General features: G+C 53.1%; 12 protein-coding genes across 12 annotated transcripts; 5 read left to right on the forward strand and 7 right to left on the reverse strand.

Moving 5' to 3' along the window:
* Positions 1–432: 432 nt before the first annotated feature.
* Positions 433–1,351, reverse strand: M409DRAFT_64268 (uncharacterized protein; the record flags this gene model as incomplete). The annotated part of the gene is made up of 2 exons (XM_033815995.1): positions 433–1,295; positions 1,348–1,351. 2 exons carry the CDS (start codon positions 1,349–1,351, stop codon positions 433–435), a joined length of 867 nt encoding a protein of 288 aa, XP_033671471.1.
* Positions 1,352–1,720: 369 nt separating this feature from the next.
* On the forward strand, positions 1,721–2,537 carry M409DRAFT_64269 (uncharacterized protein; the record flags this gene model as incomplete). The annotated part of the gene is made up of 2 exons (XM_033815996.1): positions 1,721–2,412; positions 2,465–2,537. 2 exons carry the CDS (start codon positions 1,721–1,723, stop codon positions 2,535–2,537), a joined length of 765 nt encoding a protein of 254 aa, XP_033671472.1.
* A 262-nt stretch (positions 2,538–2,799) lies between these two features.
* On the reverse strand, positions 2,800–4,392 carry M409DRAFT_19402 (uncharacterized protein; the record flags this gene model as incomplete). Its single annotated transcript, XM_033804916.1, has 1 exon — positions 2,800–4,392. One exon carries the CDS (start codon positions 4,390–4,392, stop codon positions 2,800–2,802), a length of 1,593 nt encoding a protein of 530 aa, XP_033671473.1.
* A 378-nt stretch (positions 4,393–4,770) lies between these two features.
* Positions 4,771–5,949, reverse strand: M409DRAFT_19403 (uncharacterized protein; the record flags this gene model as incomplete). The annotated part of the gene is made up of 1 exon (XM_033804917.1): positions 4,771–5,949. One exon carries the CDS (start codon positions 5,947–5,949, stop codon positions 4,771–4,773), a length of 1,179 nt encoding a protein of 392 aa, XP_033671474.1.
* An 859-nt stretch (positions 5,950–6,808) lies between these two features.
* On the forward strand, positions 6,809–8,803 carry M409DRAFT_64270 (uncharacterized protein; the record flags this gene model as incomplete). Its single annotated transcript, XM_033815997.1, has 5 exons — positions 6,809–7,019; positions 7,309–7,614; positions 7,671–7,930; positions 7,991–8,330; positions 8,385–8,803. 5 exons carry the CDS (start codon positions 6,809–6,811, stop codon positions 8,801–8,803), a joined length of 1,536 nt encoding a protein of 511 aa, XP_033671475.1.
* Positions 8,804–9,644: 841 nt separating this feature from the next.
* On the forward strand, positions 9,645–11,456 carry M409DRAFT_64271 (uncharacterized protein; the record flags this gene model as incomplete). Its single annotated transcript, XM_033815998.1, has 4 exons — positions 9,645–9,683; positions 9,739–10,117; positions 10,168–10,347; positions 10,981–11,456. The coding sequence occupies 4 exons, from the start codon at positions 9,645–9,647 to the stop codon at positions 11,454–11,456; spliced, it is 1,074 nt and encodes a 357-aa protein (XP_033671476.1).
* A 758-nt stretch (positions 11,457–12,214) lies between these two features.
* Positions 12,215–14,669, reverse strand: M409DRAFT_51604 (uncharacterized protein; the record flags this gene model as incomplete). The annotated part of the gene is made up of 2 exons (XM_033811849.1): positions 12,215–12,233; positions 12,283–14,669. 2 exons carry the CDS (start codon positions 14,667–14,669, stop codon positions 12,215–12,217), a joined length of 2,406 nt encoding a protein of 801 aa, XP_033671477.1.
* Positions 14,670–15,579: 910 nt separating this feature from the next.
* Positions 15,580–16,326, forward strand: M409DRAFT_19406 (uncharacterized protein; the record flags this gene model as incomplete). The annotated part of the gene is made up of 1 exon (XM_033804918.1): positions 15,580–16,326. The coding sequence occupies one exon, from the start codon at positions 15,580–15,582 to the stop codon at positions 16,324–16,326; it is 747 nt and encodes a 248-aa protein (XP_033671478.1).
* Positions 16,327–16,429: 103 nt separating this feature from the next.
* On the reverse strand, positions 16,430–19,024 carry M409DRAFT_64272 (uncharacterized protein; the record flags this gene model as incomplete). The annotated part of the gene is made up of 2 exons (XM_033815999.1): positions 16,430–18,036; positions 18,097–19,024. The coding sequence occupies 2 exons, from the start codon at positions 19,022–19,024 to the stop codon at positions 16,430–16,432; spliced, it is 2,535 nt and encodes an 844-aa protein (XP_033671479.1).
* A 482-nt stretch (positions 19,025–19,506) lies between these two features.
* Positions 19,507–20,058, reverse strand: M409DRAFT_64273 (uncharacterized protein; the record flags this gene model as incomplete). Its single annotated transcript, XM_033816000.1, has 1 exon — positions 19,507–20,058. The coding sequence occupies one exon, from the start codon at positions 20,056–20,058 to the stop codon at positions 19,507–19,509; it is 552 nt and encodes a 183-aa protein (XP_033671480.1).
* A 263-nt stretch (positions 20,059–20,321) lies between these two features.
* Positions 20,322–21,533, forward strand: M409DRAFT_64274 (uncharacterized protein; the record flags this gene model as incomplete). The annotated part of the gene is made up of 1 exon (XM_033816001.1): positions 20,322–21,533. The coding sequence occupies one exon, from the start codon at positions 20,322–20,324 to the stop codon at positions 21,531–21,533; it is 1,212 nt and encodes a 403-aa protein (XP_033671481.1).
* Positions 21,534–21,581: 48 nt separating this feature from the next.
* M409DRAFT_19410 (uncharacterized protein) lies at positions 21,582–22,016 on the reverse strand (the record flags this gene model as incomplete). Its single annotated transcript, XM_033804919.1, has 2 exons — positions 21,582–21,662; positions 21,726–22,016. The coding sequence occupies 2 exons, from the start codon at positions 22,014–22,016 to the stop codon at positions 21,582–21,584; spliced, it is 372 nt and encodes a 123-aa protein (XP_033671482.1).
* Between the last annotated feature and the right edge of the window lie 334 nt (positions 22,017–22,350).

Raw genomic sequence — 22,350 nt, forward strand, 5'->3', positions numbered from 1 at the left:
TCAAAGGTGATTTGCTGTTGAGCGATTTGAAAGCGATGCATTGAGCGTTGTGAATGTACATATGTAGTGTCAATGCTTATGCTTTTGAATGTTTCAGACTGTTCTAAGATCTGAGACATCTGTACGTACCGCATGTGTTAGTTTCCCTTGCAATGGCAAGCTCCAAGCATGGTGGAGACTTCACGTATCTTCCATGATCTTTCTCATTCCATCAAATGATGATACACATCCTCAGTAATCTAAGTTGGTTGAATTACTACTGGTAAAACCATACAAAAAGCTTGCTCTCGGGCATGGAAAGGAACATGAGACTCGTAGACGCAATTAGCATTTGCATCGTCGATTACAACATGGAAACAATCACCATTGATAGACAAGACACCGCGCTGCTCGACTTCTTAGCAAAGTGATACAAACGCCAGGAGAGTCCAATCAATGAGCCGCCACAGCCCTCCCCCAACTCCCAATCGTAAACTGACTATTACACATATTCGTCAACTCCCACGTCTCAGCACCCAACCGCCCCTTCTCCTCCTTCTCATCTTCCCAATCCCCCGCTGCTCCCGCAACAAAACAGGCCGCCATGAAATGGTCATCAGTAGCATGAGCATCTCTGTACTGCGGATGCTTCATCAGCCTCGTGATCGCCCTCCTCAGCGCCGGACCCCGGTTGTTGCTCATCACATCCTCAACGCTCTGTCTGAACTCCAGCGACCAGCCTTCAGGTGGTGTAGGCTGCGCGAAGTTATTACGGTACATCAACATCGGCCACCACACATTCCGATAGAGATTGTGGACAGCGCCGCCCGTGCCAACGACGAGGTACCCTTCCTTGCGGAAAGGACGAATCGTGCTCCCGACTCGCATGTGGAAGTGAGGGTCGAAACGGGCGTTCATGGAGATGATCGTGGTTGGAGGACACCCATTCGGAAACATCCTAATGAGAATCAAGAACGTATCGTGGATCCACTCGAATTTATCGTTCGGCCGCACATTGAAGCCCGCTGATTCCAACGTCTTCAGGACCCGTTCGCCGTTCTTGAGATCCGGTTCGAGTCTATAGTCGACGTATTTGGATGGGTGGACGTATGCTACGGGGGACTTTCCTGGTGTGGGATTCATGGAGACTTCAATTGCGTCCCCTGTTGCGTCCCAGTGGGCCCCCATTATGATTACGCCTTTGATGTTGTTGGCGAGCGCTTCGTCGCCGCATTTCTTCCAGTAGTCGCCCGATGTGGACTCTTCGCCCAGCATCATTGTCGAGCCGTGTGAGAAGAAGTGCACTGGTGTGAGACCTGGACATGACTGTTAGCTGGAGTTTTGGTCGCAAGGCTGTGTCTAGCGTACCCATGGTGAAGTTGTGTTGTGTTGTGTTGTGTTGTGTTGTGTTGTGTTGTGCTTTGCGACCAGCAGTTACTATGTTGATGTCTACAGACTGGGCCGTCGCATGAGGGTCACGCCTACTGTACCCTGCTTTCCACACTGCGCTCCTTCGCTCCTTCCAATCCTTGCTGACGCCGAGTGGCGAGGCTGACCACATTGAGCTTCCGGTGGGGGAACTCTGCGGGCTGAGTGTGGATAAACCGAGACCGAGCGGGAGAACATCGGCAGTCGCGAGCAACGTCCCATCGACGTCACCCCAATCACGTCAACGTGCGCCGTATCGAGACTGCAGCAAAGATGGCAACAGTTCCGAACGCAGATCAACACCAACTCCAAAATGCCGAACGTCCTAGTCGTGGGCGCCACCCGAGGCCTAGGCTACGAACTGGTCAAGCAATACGCTGAGAAAGGCGACACCGTCACCGGCACAGCTCGCTCGAGCACACCAAAAGACGCCCCCAGCAGCATCAAATGGATCAGCCGCATCGACGTAGCCGAGGAGGATGCAGGCTCCAAAATCGCTGAAGGCCTCAAAGGACAGGCCCAAGACATCGTGATCATTTCAGCCGGCTACTTCGGAAAGGAGTCCTTCGACGAGCCGAGATTCGATGCCGAAGTTACGATGTACAAGACTTCGGCCATTGGACCTGTCTTCATCACTCATGCCTTGCACAAAGCTGGCTTGCTGAAGGAAGGCACGAAACTTATCCTCGTCTCCTCCGAAGCAGGCAGTATCACTCTCCGCCACGAGAGCGAGGGTGGCGGCATGTACGGCCATCACGCCTCGAAAGCGGCCTTGAACATGGTTGGCAAGTTACTCAGTTTCGATCTCAAGGACGCCGGTGTGGCTGTCGGTCTGGTGCATCCTGCTTTCATGCGGACGGAGATGACGAAGGGCGTGGGCTTCGATAAGTTTTGGGATGTGGGTGGTGCTGTTACTCCTGATGTTAGTGCGGGCAGTTTGGTTGAGTGGATTGAGACGTTTGATATTAGCAAGACTGGGCAGTACTGGGCACCGAGGGGACCTGGGTATGTCATACGAGAATGAATGTTTAGGAGGCTGGTGCTGACTTGTTTGCAGTGATATTGGTACTGCAGAGCCAACTTTAGGACCGAAGGACAAGCTGCCGACGCCGTTGCAGCTCCCATGGTAGCTCAACTTTGGGCCTCCAATGTAGACGTGATCGCTACATTGAGCACAGACGATGAGAGTGGGACAGAGTCTCATTTGTTTCATGGTGGCCCCTTCTAACACGCTGACTACCTCTAATTTTGAGCATACACACTCCTGCTCGTAGCGAACCTCCAGCCGTGATTACCACAACCTCTGGCCTACTAGCCCAGCGGAACCCGATTTAAGCAACTGAGAATATGAATCCTCTCCTGCCGAATCACTCGCTTTCTGCCCATGCCATTTTACACGTTCAACTCCAAAGGATGATCGATGTAGTCGACATCCTTCTCAGTATCCTCGTCATCGACTCCAATCCTCCACTCTTCAGGCAAACACGCCAACAGCTCCAGCCTACTCACATCGCCCCTATGAACGTTGTAAAGAGTATAGGGATGGGTCGAAGGTGCGAGCCAGACCCTTGACATGGGGACATCTATGGCGGAGCCGTTTAGCTCGCGATGAGTGCCAAGCTTCCATTCTTCGTACGGCGCGATCTTCCGCTTTCCCGCGACAGCAACTCGAGCCAGGAGAGCCTGCTCGTAGTGTCGATTGGGGCTTAGTGCAGCTTCTTTCAGGATGGCATCGTCGGGTATTGCGTCTGTGGACAGCTCGTCGAAGAGGTCAACGTAGTCGGCGACGATGCAAGCCCTCAAGACTTGTGGGATTGTCTGAGGTACAATCTGGGCGACTTTGCGGTAGGTCGTTGGCGCCGCGACGGTAGGGTACCAAATCAGGTAGGGTAAGTTGTCGGAGGAGACTTTGGAGAGGACGTTGTTCATGATGAAGCGTGCGCAGATGGCTTTGGAGAGAGCGCCTTCGTCATCTGCTGGCAGAGTCTGCTTCGACCACCATATCGCAAACATGGTGTTGTGGTAGATGCCGCGAACGCAACACTGAGGCTCTCCCTCGACCATCTTTGGTCGTCTGAGGCGACCATACCTGTCAATATCTCCATTGTAGGCTGCCATGCAGATGGGTAGGTCCTTGTCTACAGTTGGAAGGTGAGTCGGGAGTGACTCTGTCAGGAGGCCGATCAATGTCTTCCTACGAGCGACAGCTTCGGCGGTGAGGTGAGATGGGCCCTCGCTTGTTGTGATGTCGATGCACATGTCCTCTGTGATATCGAAGGTGTTCTCCACGTAACCAGCATCTTCCAAGAAGCCGGGAAACTCCTCTCCATCGATGATCTCAGGCACTGTTGCTTCTGTGAACGCCTGCTTGATGTCTAGCGATGAGCAGACTGCAGTGTCGCCATTTAAGCATGACACGTCTGGCGTGGCGCTGTTGACAGTCCTGTTGTAGTCGTCCATGATGCTGTAGACTGATGGCTTGGCCATGATGTGGCCATAGATTGCCATATGACCTGCCTCTCGAGCTTCTTCGGCGATGTGCGCATCTGGGCGCAAGTTTAGCTCCAGGAAGAGTTCGGTGTAGCCGGCGACTGCACAGGCGCGACCAACTTGATAGCGCATGTGTGGATACTTATGCGCAATCTCACGGTAAGTCGCTTCCAGTGCGGTGTTTGGATGCCAAATGCAATAAGGGGTGTCCTCGTCGGTGTTCTCGATATGCGGTATGCGGTTGCTCATGATGTCTCGTGCATTGAGGGCCCGAGTGAACTCTGGAGCAGAACCCCTCAATTCTTCGCCGAAGCCGTCATTGTATCGTATGCCGCGTATAGTGCAGATTCGCAAGAGCGGAAGGCCAAGAGCGTCTGGAACGCGCTGTCCTTTGATGGCTGCGGTCGTAGACTTGAAGCTGTACTTCTTCACCTTCAGGCGGTCGAGCCCTACGCTGGGCTGGTCTGAAACCTCCATACACCGAGGATCAATCATTGGTGGTTGAAAGTCGTTTGTACTCTGATCTCAAAAGGTTCACAGTCCGTGATGCAGACAGCAGAATGTGGTCGGTGCACGGACTTCGCTGTCACATGCTATGACGCAGTGGTCTAACCGCATCATACATGTATCTTGTTGAAAGCGCGAAGCCGCACACAGCGTGGAGATTGTTACGGCTTCAGCTGGATAGGGCAGCCAAATTCCTATACCGTATATGGAGCTTAAATAATCCTGCAGTCATCTTGCTCAGCGTCGTAGTAAACTTGCCAGAACGGACGGATTCCAGCGGAGAAATCACCCAAATGTGGAGTGGGAAATAAGATCAGGTTCTGACGGAGTCAGTGACCAAGCATCGAACGCCAAGGTCCAACGTAGTCAATCCGTAATCCCGACAGCAGAGTCAGGGCTGATCTGCTTGATGTTGATGACCTGGGACTGCTGCTCAGCCCAATTGATGATATCCATCGCCTCAGGCTCGTTCCTCAAGGTATTCGCAACTTCGCTGACAACACTCTGACCAAAGCCCTTGCCGTACCAGAACTCATCACCAAGTGGAGCCATCAGCACACCCCAGCACATGAGCGCCAGCAAGGCGACGTGGTCCTGCTCTCTGACTGCGATGGTGTAATCGACGCCGGCGCAAGTCATCCAAGCAAGACTGAAAGTTCTCAGCTTCATGTCCAGACATGTTTGGTAGAGATATTTGAGCCAGGCTATGGCGGTCTTGCAACCGACGTATGTCTTTTGTTGAGATGGGTCGGCTGCACGGAAGTTGTTCAGTTCCGTCAGTTTGTTTATGACCCCGTCCAAGTCCGGTGCTAGTGGAGCCTTTTCAAGTTCCAGGAACGGAGGTACCTTCCTCCACAAAGGATGTGTTAGATGACAGTCTGGTTTCTTAAGCATGACGAGACTCGTCCCTCTGACCAGCTCATGGTGAGAAATGGTATGGTCGATGGTACTTTCTCGACCAGAGCCGTTGAGGACTGCACTCGTGGCCGATGCAAGGGCGAGGACCATCAATAAGATCGAGCAGTATAGCATAGCATCATGATCATCTTCAGTCATCTCCTGAAGGTGGTCGCGGAAGTTCCGAAAGGCGAGTCCTTGGTACTCCAACGCCGTACTCGTCCACTTGAGAGCATCGTCAGGGATCGAATGCGCCATCTCAAAAGCGGTAATCGCAAAGATAGTATGCATCAGGCACTCATAGTTCATAGCAACCTCGGGCACCGTCCGCTGCCATATCGTCCAATCATCGGCGATCTCGGTACCTATGGAGAGGTATGTGACGGTCGACCATCTATGCAAGAGCTGCAGCTCTGTCGGTGTCGATCTGCCCACACTGGAACTAGGACTGGACCTGTCGGACACCGCCGGCAGGCTGTAGGGTGATGTGCCTTTGCCAGGGGATGAAGAGACAAACGCATACTGACACTCAGTATCCCTGGCCTTGCAGTTGGTACATGGTGGCCCACTCTCGTCACACTTCACTCGCCTCCGCTTGCACGTTATGCAGCCGTGACGAGATTTGTGATGTGAACGCCTTGGCGGCATCGTGGTCGAAATGGACTTATGCCGCCGTCGGATCGCTTCCGATGGACTATGTGTGCTCCGAGTGGTATGGCGGCTACGGCCTTCTGTGCTCGGCCGACAATGCCCCGTTTCTTTGCACTTGTTGATCGGATCCGGTAAGCGGTGCTTCCCCTATACTTTGACTGCAGGTCTTCTCTGCAGGAACAGAGTTTGCGGGCAAGCCAAGACTATCTTCATTACTATGGTCAGCCAGCCTTGTCGTGAGAAGCTTGTGCAGCATACCATACCAAAGCTATATCTGACTGGGTCAATGCTCCGTTTGGGATGGATTCGAATAAGAGAGATTGCGAAAGATCTCGCACTTTGGTTCAGTCCGGCCTTGACAGTGCCGAGGCGGGCTTATGGGGTGGATGATCTGGCTGTGTGAGAGACCTGTACTCCGAAAAATGAGAAATCAACAACGCTCCTCACCGCGACGAGTTTCTAAGTGATATACGAAAACGAATGCCAGGAGGAGGGACGACGTGTGCCAGGAGCTGAAGTCAAACAGGTGCCGATCTCAGCCGCATTGCATGGCGCTTGGCCAGAAAATCTGCAGGATGACGACGATTGTTCCCGAGTAGGGAAATCGCGAAAATTAGCGCTCCTTCTGCGAATACGACGGTTAGGACTACGCCTTGTTCGGCTGAACATACTTGTGCAAGACTGGTATATGTCGAGCCTTGTGGTTGTACATGGCTGTGCGCGAATTCATTACCTTGTATTACAACCTGAGCCACGAACAAGATCTTCTTTACAGCCTCGTCTTAGTCTCTTGGACGACGTCTAGCGTACGAACACGACTATTTTCTGCCTCTCGACGACAGGCATCTCACCAGACATGGCCGTCTTCCCTGGACTTCAACTCAATATAAGGGATTCAACATGTGTGCACTCTCGAAAATCGCCTCCTGCGCAAAAGATTCCACATCAACACACTTATCAATCGACCCAAGTTTCCACCAGAACACGCAATGCGGACATCAACTCTGTTACTCACGAGCCTGCAGACTATAGCAATAGCTTCGGCAGCACCCCTCGGCAATTCCCAGGTCGGAAGCATCCACTGGAGACCGTGCAATGAGACTGAACTGGAGAGTATGGAGTATCTCGTTCTGCGAATGCGGCAAACCGATCGTTAATACTTTACAGGTACCGTACCTCTCGACTGCGGCACATTACGCGTTCCGAAGGACTACACTTCCGCGAACAGCTCGGATACCATCGAACTGCATCTTGCCAAAATTACAGCCTCGACGAAGCCATCCAAGGGAAGCATCCAATTCAATTTTGGCGGCCCCGGTTTGACATGTAGAGATGCGCTTGCGACATTGGGACCAGTGCTGCAAGTTCTCACAAATGGCGAGTACGATCTCGTGACGTTCGATCCGAGAGGCACGGGCAAAACTTTGCCATTCCAGTGCATCGAGAGCGAAGTAGAGGCTGCTCAGACTCTACTTCAGACGCCCCTTGGTAATGCTTCTGACGCTGCTGTCGGAGCGCTCTGGGCGCAAGGCAAGATCGTCGGGCAAAAATGCAAGGCTCAATTGGAAGAGACTGGAGAGCTGGTGGGCACAGCCTTCACAGCGAGAGACTTGATGAAAGTGGCAGAAGTGTTGGAAGAGGATGGCCTGCTGAGATATTGGGGTAAGATGCAATCCGAGTCCTTCTTCCGAATGACACACGCTGACTTTGATGTGTAGGCCTGTCGTACGGAACGGCATTGGGTGCCACGGCTGCCGCCATGTTTCCAGACAGAATTGAGAAGATGATCCTGGACGGCGTTCAAAATCCTCATGAATACTACCACGCACTGGCAAACTTTCAAGAGTGGACGGGATCAGATGAAGTTTTCTCAGCCATGTTCACTGGGTGTAAAGCTGCTCCTGAGAACTGCACACTTGCTCAGAACGACAACACTGCGGCGGAGCTGGAACAGAGGACGTGGGATCTACTCGATCAGGTAAGTCCTATCTCGCGAATCGAAAGTCATCCCGGTAAGCTCATACTGACGAATTGGCAGCTAAAACGGGAACCGCTCGTTGTTGCCGGCACTGCTCTCGATTACAATCTTGTCAAAGGATCCCTGCAAAACGCCCTTTACGGCATCGACAGCTGGCCCGGAGTCACCACTATTTTGGACTTGATCTTCAAGAACGAGACTGCGGCGCTTGTGGAAGCCTTTACAACGTCGATTGGCAGCTCCGCTTCAGAGAGTTCCTTGGAGTTACTGCGCCCTCTGAATGCGCTGCATGGCATCCAATGTGGTGATCGCACTGCCAGAGCCAGCACTCTCGACGAATTCCTTCCAGCTGTCGAAGATTTGTACAACATCTCCAGAATCTATGGAGATGCCACAGTCCGTGAGTGCTGCATTATTTGGGACAGGAAAGATTTAACGCTGACCGAACCCACAGCATCCATGGCAGCCTGTGCCCAGTGGCCGTACAGCGCAAAGGAGCGCTACGAAGGCGATTTCCAAGTGAAGACCAAGAATCCGGTGTTGATCCTGGGCAACACAGGAGATGCCTACACGCCGCTGGTGTCAGCCTACAATCTCAGCTCCAGCCTCGAGGGCAGCGTCGTGCTGGAAATCGATGGCTACGGCCACGCCTCAACATCTGTGCCGTCAAGCTGCAGCTGGAAGCACATCTCGGCATTCTGGCAGAGTTTGACTCTGCCGAAAAACGGCACACTGTGTCCCGCGGAGGCACAGCCATTCCAGAATGTTACTTGGGCGGATGTCTTCGCTGCCGCGAACACATCATCTGCAGGAACTTCGAAAAGAGGTGTACACGCGGCCTCGAAGATTGGGTTCCTGGGTCGTCAAGCATGATAAGCAATCGATGGAAGATGGCCACGGAGCTTGACCGAATGTTGGAGGAAGAGATGTTGTCGTCGAGACGGAAAATTTGATACCCATTCCCATCTTGTTTCTAGCACGTGATACCCGGATGTACCCGTTAACGTCTTCGTAGAGTACCGCAATTCCCGGCCTTTCCGATACCACGATCACTACTTTGCTTTCCATCTCACTTCTTGCTTGGGATCTTCGATGTTCGAGTACCTGTCAAAAATTCCTGCACGGCGGGCATGAATTGGACAAGGTAGCCTGTGCTTGGGCACGAAATCTTATTTGCTCTCAAACAACATCCGCTACGGTGAACACGAGGGGCGGAAATGACTCGCTCTGCAGCACGAAACACTGGACACGCAGGACGAGCCACGAGCGATTTCCAAGTAATTTCACAGGCTGCTGCCCCTATACATTAAGTCCGCCGCGTAGACCGACGACGGCGCCCCTTATGTTAACGTTGCTGCCCGACACGATGCCGACTATGCCGAAAAACAAGGCTTCGCGACCAGGTATACCCAGCACGACGACGTCGGCTACGTGTTCAACGCCAAAGCCTGGCAGAAGAACAGCGATATGCGTCGCTGGAAAGATAGGTTGAACAGGTCATCACGCTCCTTTACACTCCCGCTCATCCGCTGCGACCCATTCTTTGTGACGCCTGTCCTACATACCAACTACTGCAGGTCGCCGATCCCCGACCATCCAGAACTACTCTCACCGCAAATGGGAAGAAGTCGACCTGGCGTCTCTTGAGACCTCCCGCGAGCCTCTTTCGTGCTGACTGCCGTAGCAGGCTGACCAGGTCGTCAAGCCGCCCAACATGAATTACGCCAATATGATTGAGGAGAAGAACCTCAAGGTAGGGCAACTCGATATACGATCGGAGAGCGAGGTGGACTTACAATTTCTGATAGAAAGGATTCATCGTTGCTACCTTGATCTCGACCATCGTCGGTACCTTCACGGCGTCCATGACCTTGCACGACAAGTATCAAGAGAAGAAGAACAAGAAAGCCCAGCAAAAGACGGATGGCAAGCAGAACGATGAGCTCAAGGAATTGAAAGAGAAGATCGATAAGCTCGAAGGTGGTGCGAAGAAGGAAGACGACAAAGAGAAAGATAAGGACAAGGACCAGGACAAGAAGTCGCAGCGGTCGCGATCAAGATCCCGATCGAGATCAAGTAGCAGGCGAAGGAGGAGAAGAGATAGCATGGATAGATCGAGAGCTATGATAGAGCAGACATACGCCAATCACTTGATGCGAGTGGGAGATCGATATGCAGAGGGTGACTGTCCGTTAAGTCGCTACCCATCGTGAGAACCATTTCTAACCCATGTATAGTGGTCACGGAAAACAAACTTCAGGCACAAGTGATACAGCTGCAGAAGACCGTCATCGATGTGCTACAAGACGCGGTACACACAGGTCGAGGTCTCACGGATGCGGACATGGACAAGATCATTGCTGCACAGAACGCTGCACGGGACGGGTCCCTGGGTGCTCTCAATGGCCAGTACCAACGCATGATCACAGAAAAAGAGCCACCGGCCCCGAAGCCTTGGGAAGAACGACCAACGCCTTCGCGTCGTCCTTCTCAGGCATCTCAAAGGGCCGTCGATTCGGCATATGCCCCCTCAAGACGAGCTTCTTTGGCACCGCAGGAATATCCTGGTTCACGGAGAGCTTCCATGTATCAGGCCGCAGTTCTTGCACCCTTGGCAGTGGCCAGAGAGCCTGCTGTCCAAGCGAACAACCTACCGGGCCCTTCGAGGAAGGATTCGGTCCAGAGCGATCACTCCAAGCCTCGTGCTATCGACCCTGATGCCCGCGGCCGCAAAGCTGGTTCTGACCAGGCCCGTGTTGCAGACCCCGACGCTCGCCCACGAAAGGCTGGCTCAGACCCACCCCGTGGAGCAGCAGAGCCCGACAGTCGTCCACGCAAAGCAGGCTCAGACCCGCCTCGCCAGAACGGCCAACAGAACGATCGCCCAAAGTCACGAGTCGACCGTCATGAACCCGCTCCGCCTCCCAATGACAAAAAGACACCATCCATGAAAGCGACCTCCGTTAAACCCTCAGAAAAGAACGACAAACCTCTAGCACCTCAAGAGTCTAAGATAGTGCACCCCAGCTGTGTCTCATCACCACCTTCAGGCTCTCGCGCCTCCCAAAACAAGGACCGCCACGCGATCAAAGCTCTCCCGCCACCCGGCGACCATGGTCCCTTCTGCCGCTACGCCCTCGACCTACAATCCACCCCCCTCCCTCTGCACCACAACTTCCGCTCCTCAGGCAGCCAACGCTGTCCCGCCTGCGGCATTGTAATCCCCGTCAACAACCGCGACGTCTGGGTCTTCAGCATGGACAACCCGACCCCCGGAAAACCCCCTCGGGACTACCGCATGGACGCACGCTTCGTGGCGAAATGCCATGCAAGTGATGGGACTTTCGCGTGTTTGCTGTGTGACAAGTTTCGGCCGATGGATTGTTTCTGTCGGAGTGTGGATGCGCTTGTGAAGCATTTGGGGAGTGCGCACACGGCGGAGGAGTTTGAGAGGGATGGGGATTTGGTGAGGATGAAGAGGGGGAGCGGGGTTAATGTTGGGGGGAGGGAGATGGTTCTTGCTTGATGAGAAAGGTTGGGAATTGAGAATGTGCTCTTCCTGATTATCGTTCATGATACCAAATTGTACTTGTGTGTAATTTTGACTGTTGTGAATAGGGGATAGAATATGTGTACTACCTTGGTACTTCACCAAAAGCACCCAATGTGAGATGTTATGTTTCCCTTGAGAAACAACTGCCATGCTTTGGCGCACTCTGTTGAATTAGGTCAAGTTCCTAGGTCAAACGAATAAGGGCCGGATGGATGGTTTGGCCTCGTGTCTCATAGTCGTCTCGGTGAGATGCATGAGGACTCAGCAAAGGAAGTAGCAATCCATCTGGCGATTCGGAAATATCCAATCCCCAAGCGGGCCATGTGGCTGCGTACCCAAGTCCCATGCACCGACCTGACAGTACGGAAAGGCTTCGGTATTTGGACGACGCAGCTGGCCCGTGTCGTTGTTCTCGGCGAAGAAAAAAGTTGCCCAGTGATCTGTCGTGCAGTATCCAATGAAGACTAGCCATTTCGTGTATCTGGTTGACGCATCCGCTGGTGGAGGCCCTACTACACGATTGATAGTGGGCACCTCGTGGGTGTTCGTCATGCCAAAGTTGATGACGACGTCACGACCCACCTTGGTGTCTGTATATCGTAGGATGAAAGTGTCTGTGAAATGGCCAGAGAACTTTTGTTTCCAAGTCGAGACCTCGTTCACGAACAACTCGGCGCCCGAACCCTCGATAAGGGGCCAATTGGAAATCACATCCGGCGAAGTGATCTCCTTCAGATGAACACGGCAAGTCTTTGATAGTCTTGTTGGCAGTGGAGTACCGACGGATGCAGCAGCCCACGTCTTCGAGCCCACCACACAGTCATATGTCTGTTTCCCATCGCTGCCAACGGTCGAGTGAACACTGCCCGAGGCTTTGCCGTTGCAAGTACAACTTGAACCTTCGACGGCACAGCTTGGTGTGACAGTGGTGATGGGAATTGGGGAGGCCTTGGTCCCTGATCCATCGGCACAGAAGACCGTCTTGCCGCCGTCATCGCCTGTGCTGGTGTCGAGACCAGCGACTTTGTCTCCGCATTGACAGAATGTCTCTGCTGGGAATGTTTGAGAGCCCCACGTCGTTGCAGCGGCACTGGTCAACTTGCAGGCTGTAGGAGGTGGTGAGCGCGTGACAGCACTTGTTGCAGCCACTCCACCGTTAGCACAATAGTATGTCTGGCCTCCATCGATACTGGTAGTTGTCAAAACCCCAGCGATGGTCTTCTCACACTGGCAGTAAGTGTTGGCTGCGATCGTCTGACCATGAAGGACACTGCTACCAATCGTCTTGTCCGGCAGAGTGGTGGCTGGGGCACTTGTCACATAGCACGTCTTTGGTGGCGGCAGAGTCTTATCTGGCTTGGTTTGACTTGCAGATCCACCATTGTTGCAATACAATGACCTACTGCCATCTGAGCCCGTCTTGGTCTCAACGCCAGCTATGGTATGGCCGCACTGGCAGTAGGTGTTTGCCGAGATCGTCTGCGCAGCGACCGTCTCCGTGCCGAGAGTGTGTGCGGTGATTATTGTGGCGGGCGCACTGGTTATAGAACAAGCATGGGTTGTGGTCGTGGTCTTCGATTGTTCCGACTTTGTCTTCGAACTTGTCTTAGACTGCGTTTTGCTCTTGCTTGTCGTCGTCGACGTGGTGTTTGGAGAGCCACAATACGGTTGAGCCGAGTCAATCTGATGTTCCTGGCTGCGCTTGCCATGCTGCTGCATGTTCACCAGCGCATTCTGCTCGGGCGTGGCAATGAATCGGTCCTCGAAGATCACTTTCCCACTGTCATCCCAGATGCGTACGACAGCGTCTTGTTGATAACAGACATTCTCGTTGTCGCCCTCCTTATGCTTTTCTGTCATCAACCAGTTTTGAGGATCGTACTGGACGAGAATTTTGCCTCGAGCGGTGTTTTTGAAAATCTCCTCCCTTTGTTCTGGTTGAGCATCAACTGGCTCATAGGTGAGCACAGGCACGGAGACTGCGTACGTACTCTCCAGCAGCTCCTTGATTCTCTTGATGTCCCGCAGATATTTCCAAGCAGGCCAATTTGGGCCGTAGTAACTAGGATCGATGTCGGGTGTGTAGATGATAGGTAGAAAGGAGTTTTGCGTCCTCCCGTATCTTCCATAGTCGAAGAGGTCTCCAGCTCGCGTGAATTCGTTCAAGCCGGGATACCACCCTGAATCATCACCTGTGAACATGCCGACCATGACGTCTTGCTCGACGTGAATGACTGGCCCCTTCATGTTCAAGAAGGTGGGCACCTCCAAATGGTGTGACAGCCAGACCCCACGCCTCGACACCATAATGATGACAGTGCAGCCGCTCAATCTCTCCACGGCGTAGTTTCCCGCGTCCCTGGTGAACCTGAACGCGCGTGCCGAAGATCGCCCACCAGTATCTGGGGGACGGTGAGCGACTACATGATCTTGTTCTCTAGCTTCAGCAAGTTCTGTAAGCATGAATTCATCGTAATCATCGTAGTCACCGGGCCCGAGCAAAGTTCGCTTCGTCAGATTTCCCCCATCCGTTGAGGCTACTGAAGGGAAAGCACCTGCAATAGGGTCGGGCGCAGATGCTGGTACCGTCGACTGCGGAGCGTGCACGAAGCCATTGCTCGTGGTGCAGCTCTTGCAGTTTGCTCCACTTGGTTTGGCGGGCGTCACTGTTCCTCCACAGCCCGCCTGCCCGCAACTGCCTTGGTCGCATCGTACAGTCAATGTGGAGGTCAAAGAAGTCGTGGATGGCGATGGGTCGAGATCGCAGCCTGAAGTCTCCGAGTATGCCGTCTTACAGTTGATTGCACTGTTCACATTGCTGGCATCCACAACCGGCATGCAAGTGACGAGCTCAGCAAAAGCCGTAGACGGGACGCATTCCGCCGTAGGAGTTGACTCTGCAAGTACGATCGCTTGCTGATTTCCCGGTCCTTGGAAGGAAGCCGATGTTTCTGCATGCTTGATCTGTGGCCGTGTGATGTACTGCCATGACTGAGAAGATGACGAGAGAGTCCGAACGCTTCTTTGCTCGATGCTGCTTGAAGATGATGCGTAGTCGATAGTCGAAGGGTGGTGCCAAACGGATATGTTGGAAGTAGAGAGTCCTTCAACAGCACCAGTAGACCCTGTTGGTGTAGAGTATGTGAGTCGGGTGGCCCGGGCCAGTAGCGTCCAGAAGTTCCTCATTGCTGGTCGTTATATCCAGAATGATGATGTTGTATGAAAGCCTCACGACGACATCTGATCTAGCCGCGATGGAACAGAGGTGTAGAGGCGCCGTTCAGAGGACACGAATGGCTCAAGACCCTGCTGTTGTATCCAGCTTTAGATAGGATGTTGATGATGGTAGGTGTCGACACTTGTCTGAATATCCAGTACAGTATGACGAAAGAGGATGCTTGATGCAAGGATGTATGTCGGAAGTTGATGCTTCGATGTTGTTGTAAAGAGGCAGAACCGAACGAAGAAGTCAACTTAGGCGCTGTCTTGAGGACATCCGAAGCCCGTGAGTATCGTCGACCTGCATATGAATAGCCATTGCGCATGCATGTGTGGCCCAGAGTTGTCGAACTTGTGCCACTCTCCTGCCAATGAAGTCTTGCCGGCGGCCTATGAGTGTCTCGTCTGCTATGTGGACACATCATCGTACCAGGAAGTTGATATAATGTACTGCCGCCCCTCTTCGGAGCCGTCGTATGCAGCCTTGAGCGAAGATAGACTGGTCCGTTCGCTTTCACATGCTTGAGAGATTTAAGGTTGAGCCGATGCCTCTGATTGGCCAACGCCAAGACCGCCAGCAGGTGAATGTCAACCCTCACCTCGCCGTTTGCTCTCGTGCTGCCGCGCCGTCGTGAACACATGGAATTCTTCACCTCTTCCTCGAGCTCGTCAGGCTTCTTCACGACTTCGCACACACCCTCCGCTCATGTCCTTTTGGAACTTGCTCGCTTCTTGGTTGCCTTCGACAAAACCACCACCACACCAACCCACGATACAACCAGACTGGCGCGCTTCTTCTCCTTCACCGATAAAACACCAGTCACGCGCACGTCTACCGCCGCCTTCGCCTCCTCTTTCTTCCCCACTACCAGCAAACATGGACAACATCACCTTCCACAAGCCGCACCCACTCCCACACGAGACCGTCGACTGCTGGCTCGTAGCCGTCAAACCCTGCAAATACGACTCGAGATTCTTCGCATACGCCCTCGACTTCGACGACTCCCATACCAAATGGCGCGCCGAGTGCTACGTCCCCAGCAGCGAAGTGGGCAAAGAGACGCAGAAAGAGCTGCAGCGCGGGCGCGAGGTCAGAATGGAGGCGGATGAACAGAGCTGGGGCAGGTGTACATTCAAGGATCTGGTCGGCGAGGACGAGAGGCGGCAAGAGACTGTTCGGAGTCTCACAGTGAGGTTCAATAAGGCCAACTATTCTGGGCATGTCTACGTGCCACCGTGGGCGCCTGTCGCGAAGGACTACCATCGCCTGATCAGCGGCGAAGTCAAAAAGTCGATCGAGCCGAAACCGCAGACAACTCCACCTCGCCGTACTGTCGAGTTTCTCGGACCTATTCGAGCAAACAGCCAAGTGCGCACGGAGGTGTGGAGCCAGGACGGAGAGTCTGTCTATCGAGGAGGTGCTAAGGTGCTGAAGTTCGAAGTGGAAGGCGGTAGGAGGCTCTTGACAATCAAGGCGCCGGTGGATGTGGGACAATACGCTATTCTCGTAGGAGACGTCGGCGACACGAACTGGGCAAGATGCGGACGATTCCAGGAGGTGGAAGATCCCGAGCAGGAGGCCTCTGATGTGTTCAAGTTGCCGCCATGGGTGGAAGAGGAATGAGCCTGGGCTGGTGTGATGCCATTCACACACATTGCTGGACCGTGGTCTTGGAATGGCACAGAATTTTGGTGTCTCAAAGAAAACGTCAAATCAACAAAGACGATCACCGTCCAGAAAGCTTTCCCAGCTCATTCATCAAATTCGTCAGATTCTCCACGAGTGGAGGTAGCGCATTACGACTTTCTGGGAAATTCGACTCCAGTATATCCCCACCGATGACCATCAACCTTCTAGAGTTGTGCAGCGAGCAGAACGAGGAGTCCTCGTCCAGAGTGTGCATCGATGTACCTCTCAGGCCTGGTGTGCCTTGGCCGAGTAGCTTAAAGGACTTCGCGCTTTTCTCATCGGTGTCGTCTAAGAACACTCGGTTGCCATGCGCGAATGAGTCCGGTTGATTGGGCAGCAGCAAGGAGCGAGCATTATGAGTGGGTGTCTTGTCGCCACTCTTGCGTGAAAAATTCGTCACCATACCATAGACCCACAAATTCAAGACAGCTTGGTACACAGCAACAGCGTAGAAGTCTCTCAGTTTCGTCTTCTCGAATGTCCGAGCAATACGCAAGACTTGTCCTGCATGCCAAACGCAAGTTCTAGCTTCACTATCCTGAGCCCAAGTCCGGATGCGTGGGTATACTTTCCGAGCTTCTTCCTCTCCGTGTTTGCCAGAGAAGATTTGGATGTCCTCTAATGAACCGTGCAAAGCCATTGTCAAGAACTCGACGGTGAAGAGAATCTCAGGTGTTAGGTTTTCATGCATCTCGCAGTACGCACTCATGGTCGTCAAGTTCTCCAGGACGTCCCGTTGTCGGTTTAGATGCGTGAGCCATCGGTCCTTCCGGCCCTGGTCTTGCCAGTTGGAAAGGAGATGCCCCTGTTGCCGAAATTGCCACACCTCGTAGGCCAAGGCGTGGCACGCAACCATCACGCAGAGTGGCTGGTCAACGAAGCCACTCAAGCCATCAAGTGTATTCAGGCTGCCGAATACTTCCAGCATCGATGGTAGAGCGCTCTGCAAAGGAGGCTGCTTGGCGAGGTACAAGTTGCGCCAGGCATGCGCATTGGATGCTTGCCAGAGATCGGAAGAAGCGGGTAGCGGTAGCATCATCTGAGCCGGGGCAACGATGGGATTCTGCATATGGGCGATGGCCACCTGTGAGTCGTGCAGGAAGGTGTGGCAAACGAGACGCTTGCGGCCCTCCTGCTCTACCCATGCTCTCCACTTGGCATCCAAAGCCACATCGTTGTCCTCCGCGAGAGGCGCAAAATCGTGGTAAATGAATTTAGACAAAGAATTCGACCATGTCAGCATTGTGACAGTCGGTTGTAAGAAGGAGCAAGCGATCTCTGTCTTTCTGCGAAAGCCACTCCATACCCCGACTCCTACCCAGAGGAGGTATGTCTGGAGAGGCTGCAGTCGTCGTGTAGCACTGTTGTCTGATTCGAAGACTTCTGAAACTGCAAGCCGCACGACCTCTTGGATAATGAGACCCATTTTCCAGACAGGCGCCAAGGCGATATACCTCGATCCACATGCGGCCATAGCAAGCAAAAGCTCAGTAAGACTGTGCCGGCTGTCGAAGGTTGGCACATGGATGAAAGAATCGATTGAATGAGCATCTTGGAGAAGGAACACATCGATGAGATCTTCCAGCAACTCGAGAGATGGGAACGAGGGCATCGCCAGCCTCGATGAAGCAGTCTGAGTGACTACTCGAATCATGCGGTCCCTCGCTTCGTGCTCAAGTTCGCAATGTATTGACCGTTTCAAGCTAGGACTGACATGCTGATTGGTGACATCTACTCGTTCCTCTTGGACGTTGATCTCCTCTTGGCCGGTGAACGTTGTATGATTTCGCTCCGGTATCCAGTGATGCCACGACCAAGGCGACCGCTTGAACGTTTCGGAACGTAAGTGGGCGTCAGACTCCGCCGTCGAGTTCGTGTGTGACGACAGATTTTGGTTATCTCGAAATCCTTGCGCCGATGAGGGCCTGGTCAGTCCACTGGCAAGGAAGCTGAAATCGAAGTCGAAGGCATCCAAGTTAATGTCTTGGGTGAAGTCTGATACATCCAATGGCATCATGACTTGATCTTGAGGCGCACTGGTGGTCATATCGGACATCATGATCTGCTCAAAGAAGTCGGGATATGCAAAATCGCTGACAGGCAGCTGATCTCCGAATGCGTTCTGGTCCATCACGAACGGCGTCATTCCGGTGCTCAAATTGTTCTGAGAGAAGATCGAGTCCTCAGATTGACGAAGCAGAGACGATGGCGTCGCGAGTTGGGTGCCATTCTCGCCGACGACCTGATTCTGTGTCGAGCTCTGCTCATCTCGAGGCTCACTCCGGGCCTCGGTCTCGTGGCAGGGGATCTCTCTGGTTCTACAGCGAGTGCAGGGCCGGTCGTTGTCACATTTGGTCTTCGCTTTGATGCAGGCTTCACAAGCTCGGGGAGTCCTTTTCCTGAAAGCCTCGCCGGCCGATGCTTTGGCATGGGCAGCACGATGTCGATTAAGTACGTCTGCCCGATTGTAACTTTTGCCGCAGTCGGAACACCGATACGCTCGCTCATTGCCGTGGGATTTTAGATGGCGGCTGAGATGGTCCTGTCTTTCATAGCTGCGATGACACAGATAGCACTGATGTCGGGTTCCCGTAGCGGGAGACTGGGCCTGGTCTCGATGCTCGGCCTGCATTCGTACGAGTGTCTTCCGGCACGTTATGGAAGCGGTGGGCGGTGGGAAGACATGGGTTCCAAGTGCCCACTTGATACCGAGAAAAAGGCTGCTGCTTCTGACAGTTCTTTCACAGCCTTGTCTGTATGGAGTCTCGTAACGCCAATGGCTAAGGCGATTCTGTCGCTAACCTCGAGATGAGTGGAAGATCTTTGGAAAGGAGATGTGGTTGAGAGAACCACCCCACAACTTCTCCGCACTTGACTTTGGTGGCGTCCGGAGCCCAGCCGAGCTTCTTCTTGGCCTTGATTGCCGGAAACTGGAGCGGCACATCATCAAACATGGGACTCCCTGGATCGACATCATCACGACTGTGGACAGACTATTGCTATATCTAGATTACTCGCGAAGAGAGAGATACTGGCGGTATAGGTTGACATCGGATTCATTCACTTCCAGTTCTGCGCCAAATCCGAAACCGAAACCGAAATCAAAACAAAACTCTACGTCGACGCCCTCACGCCCTTCATATCTGAATAATCCTCCCCCAACTTCGTCTCACCAACCGTCAAGGGCGTACTTGGCTGCAACACATACAACATACGCGCCCATTGAGTCTCGCTGGTGTTTCTCCACGCATGCATCGTGCCTCTCTGAATCGCAATATCGCCCGGCTTCATGATCCGTGTTTCGCCACTGTCCAGGATCAACTCGATCTCTCCCTCAATCACAATAGCATAGTCCAGTGAAACAGTGCGATGCATCGGCGAGAGTAATCCGGGTGACATGTCCACGTGTCGAAGGACGGTGCCGCCGCTTACGACTAGACCTGGTGCTGATGATGTATACTTTTGATACGCGGCGAGGTCTTTGTCTTCATTCATATCGACGGGGAATTTTTCGGTGCAGTACTGGAGGTAGAATGCAGCTTTGCCATCTTCAACTTGCTGTGGTTTTGGGGTTTCTGGGATTGCATCTGATATGATCGCGTTGCCTTCGCTGTTGTGCGAGGTGATGATTCTGACGGGAGGAGCCAGGTGGTTCGGTGCCGTCATCTTGTCTGAGTTCTTGTTGAGTCAGTTCTTTTTCTACCATTTTGAGCACTACATTTCGAATTATATATCGACTTGGCTCGTCAACTGCCGAGCGTCCGTCGCCTTTCGGATAGCCTCGCCTTCGGATGAGGTGGACGACAGTCACTTAGTCAACAAGCAACCCCCTGCAGGCAAAACCAAAGATGGAACAAATAAGCAATGACCGCGGGAGTCAATCGTGACTTCAAGATCATTGGCGACCAAAGGAAAAGACGGATCCCAATATGACGACTCCTTTGTCTGGCTATGGCCATCACTTTGGCATTGGCAACATACCCTTCGGAGTAGCTTCTCATGCCGAGAATACCAGGCCGACCTGTGTCACCAGATATGGCGACTCGGTCATATTTCTGAGCAAGTTGGCGGACCTTTCCACTCACAAGGATCTCAAGGCCGCGCTCGACCAGTCCAGCTTGAACAACTTCGCGGCTTTCGCAAAGCCAAGTCAATTAACTGTCCGGAAGCACATCCAAGATGCCATCCGCAGGGATGAGACTCTCTCGGCGCTTCCCAAAGATGCCGTCAAGCACATATCTGAAGTTACAATGCATCTCCCCGTTGAAGTGGGTGACTTCACAGACTTCTCTTGCTCCCATCACCACGTTCAGAATGCCGCAGAGGCAATGACTGGCAAGCGATCTACTCCGCCAGCGTTTTTCAATATGCCCATCGGCTACGCAGGCCGTTGCTCGAGCATCGATGTCTCCGGCACACCGGTTTACCGTCCGCTTGGCCAACACTGGAAAGAGAAGCCTATGGACAGCGAAATCGTCTTTGGACCTTGCGAGAAAATGGACTACGAACTTGAGCTTGGATGCATCATCGGCAGACCACTTCTCAGGAATGCAAGAGTACTAGCTGAAGATGCTGAGGAGCACATCTTCGGGTACGTGCTGATCAACGATTGGAGCGCTAGGGATATTCAAGCCCTCGAAATGATCCCATTGGGTCCACTGAACGGCAAGAACGCTGGAACGACAATGTCGCCTTGGATCATTACTACGGATGCCTTAGAATCTTTCAAGACCGCTCCTCCCAAGAGGGTACAACAGCAGGTCTCATATCTCAAACAGAGCGGCAACAAAGCCATCAACACCCAACTACAGGTGGATATTGCTTCACCCAACAACGGGCGTACGCCACAGACCATGTGTGTCAGCAACAGCTCTTGTATGTACTGGAATCTATCTCAATGTGTTGCACATCAGGCAATTGGCGGCTGTGGGCTGCGAACTGGCGATCTTCTGTCTACAGGGACGGTGAGCGGTGAAGGTGACAGCGAGCACGGATGTCTTCTAGAGTTTATGAAGGCCAGCAGTACTCCTCCCAGAGGATACCTGCAAGATGGGGAGACGGTAACGTTTTCTGGATACTGTGGTGAGGGAGTTGGCTTTGGCGAGTGCGTTGCTACACTGCTGCCTGCTAAAGAGCTATGAAGAACAAGGTGATCAACCAACGCATATCATTTCTTCTGTTCTATATTTCTACCACTCCCCGCCAATCCTTATCCTAAAGATCTGGTCATTCCACCTTCCAATCGTCTTCCTACACACCCAGCTCGCGGCCTACACAGCACAAGTCAGCAACCAACCCTCCTCCTGCCAACAATTACCATTCTTTCGACATACCGCCTGCATCCACACCCCACCAAACATCACCCTAATAAAATTCCTCTCAATCTCATTGTTCACATGGTTCCTGTCTCCGTAGATCAGACTTGGATCAACAGCTCGATACGCAGGCACTCTTCGCCATTGTGTCTCCCAATCTGGCAGATTTGCGGTCAATTGAGGTTGTGCATTTGGTGGTGGCGCAGGAGCTGCTGTCTCTGGGGAAGGTTGGCTGTGGTGGAGGTCGTAATCGGCAAGGACATGTCGCAGTTCGGTGACGCGGGCGTTGGAAGTCGTTGTCACGGACATTCTGATGCTGTCGATGGCGATGGAGTCGTATCAACGTGAGTCTGATGTCTTTCTCTTGCACCTGCTGCACGATCTTGGGAGGTAAGGTCAGATGCTGACAGCCACCCACATTGATCCGGCCGTCGTCCACTGACTTCCGTAGCCTTGCCCCAGGGACCACTCCTGCAGGATCCTCCGCATCCTCCTCGCAAACCATGCTCTCTCGAGCCACATTTGACCGCGATGGTCCGAACGTATGTAGTCGATCTCGGTCTCGTTCCAGCTCATGAAGGAGTATGCAAAAGACCGCGGACCCGGGTCAAATGATTTGAAAGCGACGCTTGCCACCATCCGG

This window comes from Zasmidium cellare (assembly GCF_010093935.1).
Source record: "Zasmidium cellare ATCC 36951 unplaced genomic scaffold M409scaffold_7, whole genome shotgun sequence".
NCBI classification, from domain to species: Eukaryota; Fungi; Ascomycota; class Dothideomycetes; order Mycosphaerellales; family Mycosphaerellaceae; genus Zasmidium; species Zasmidium cellare.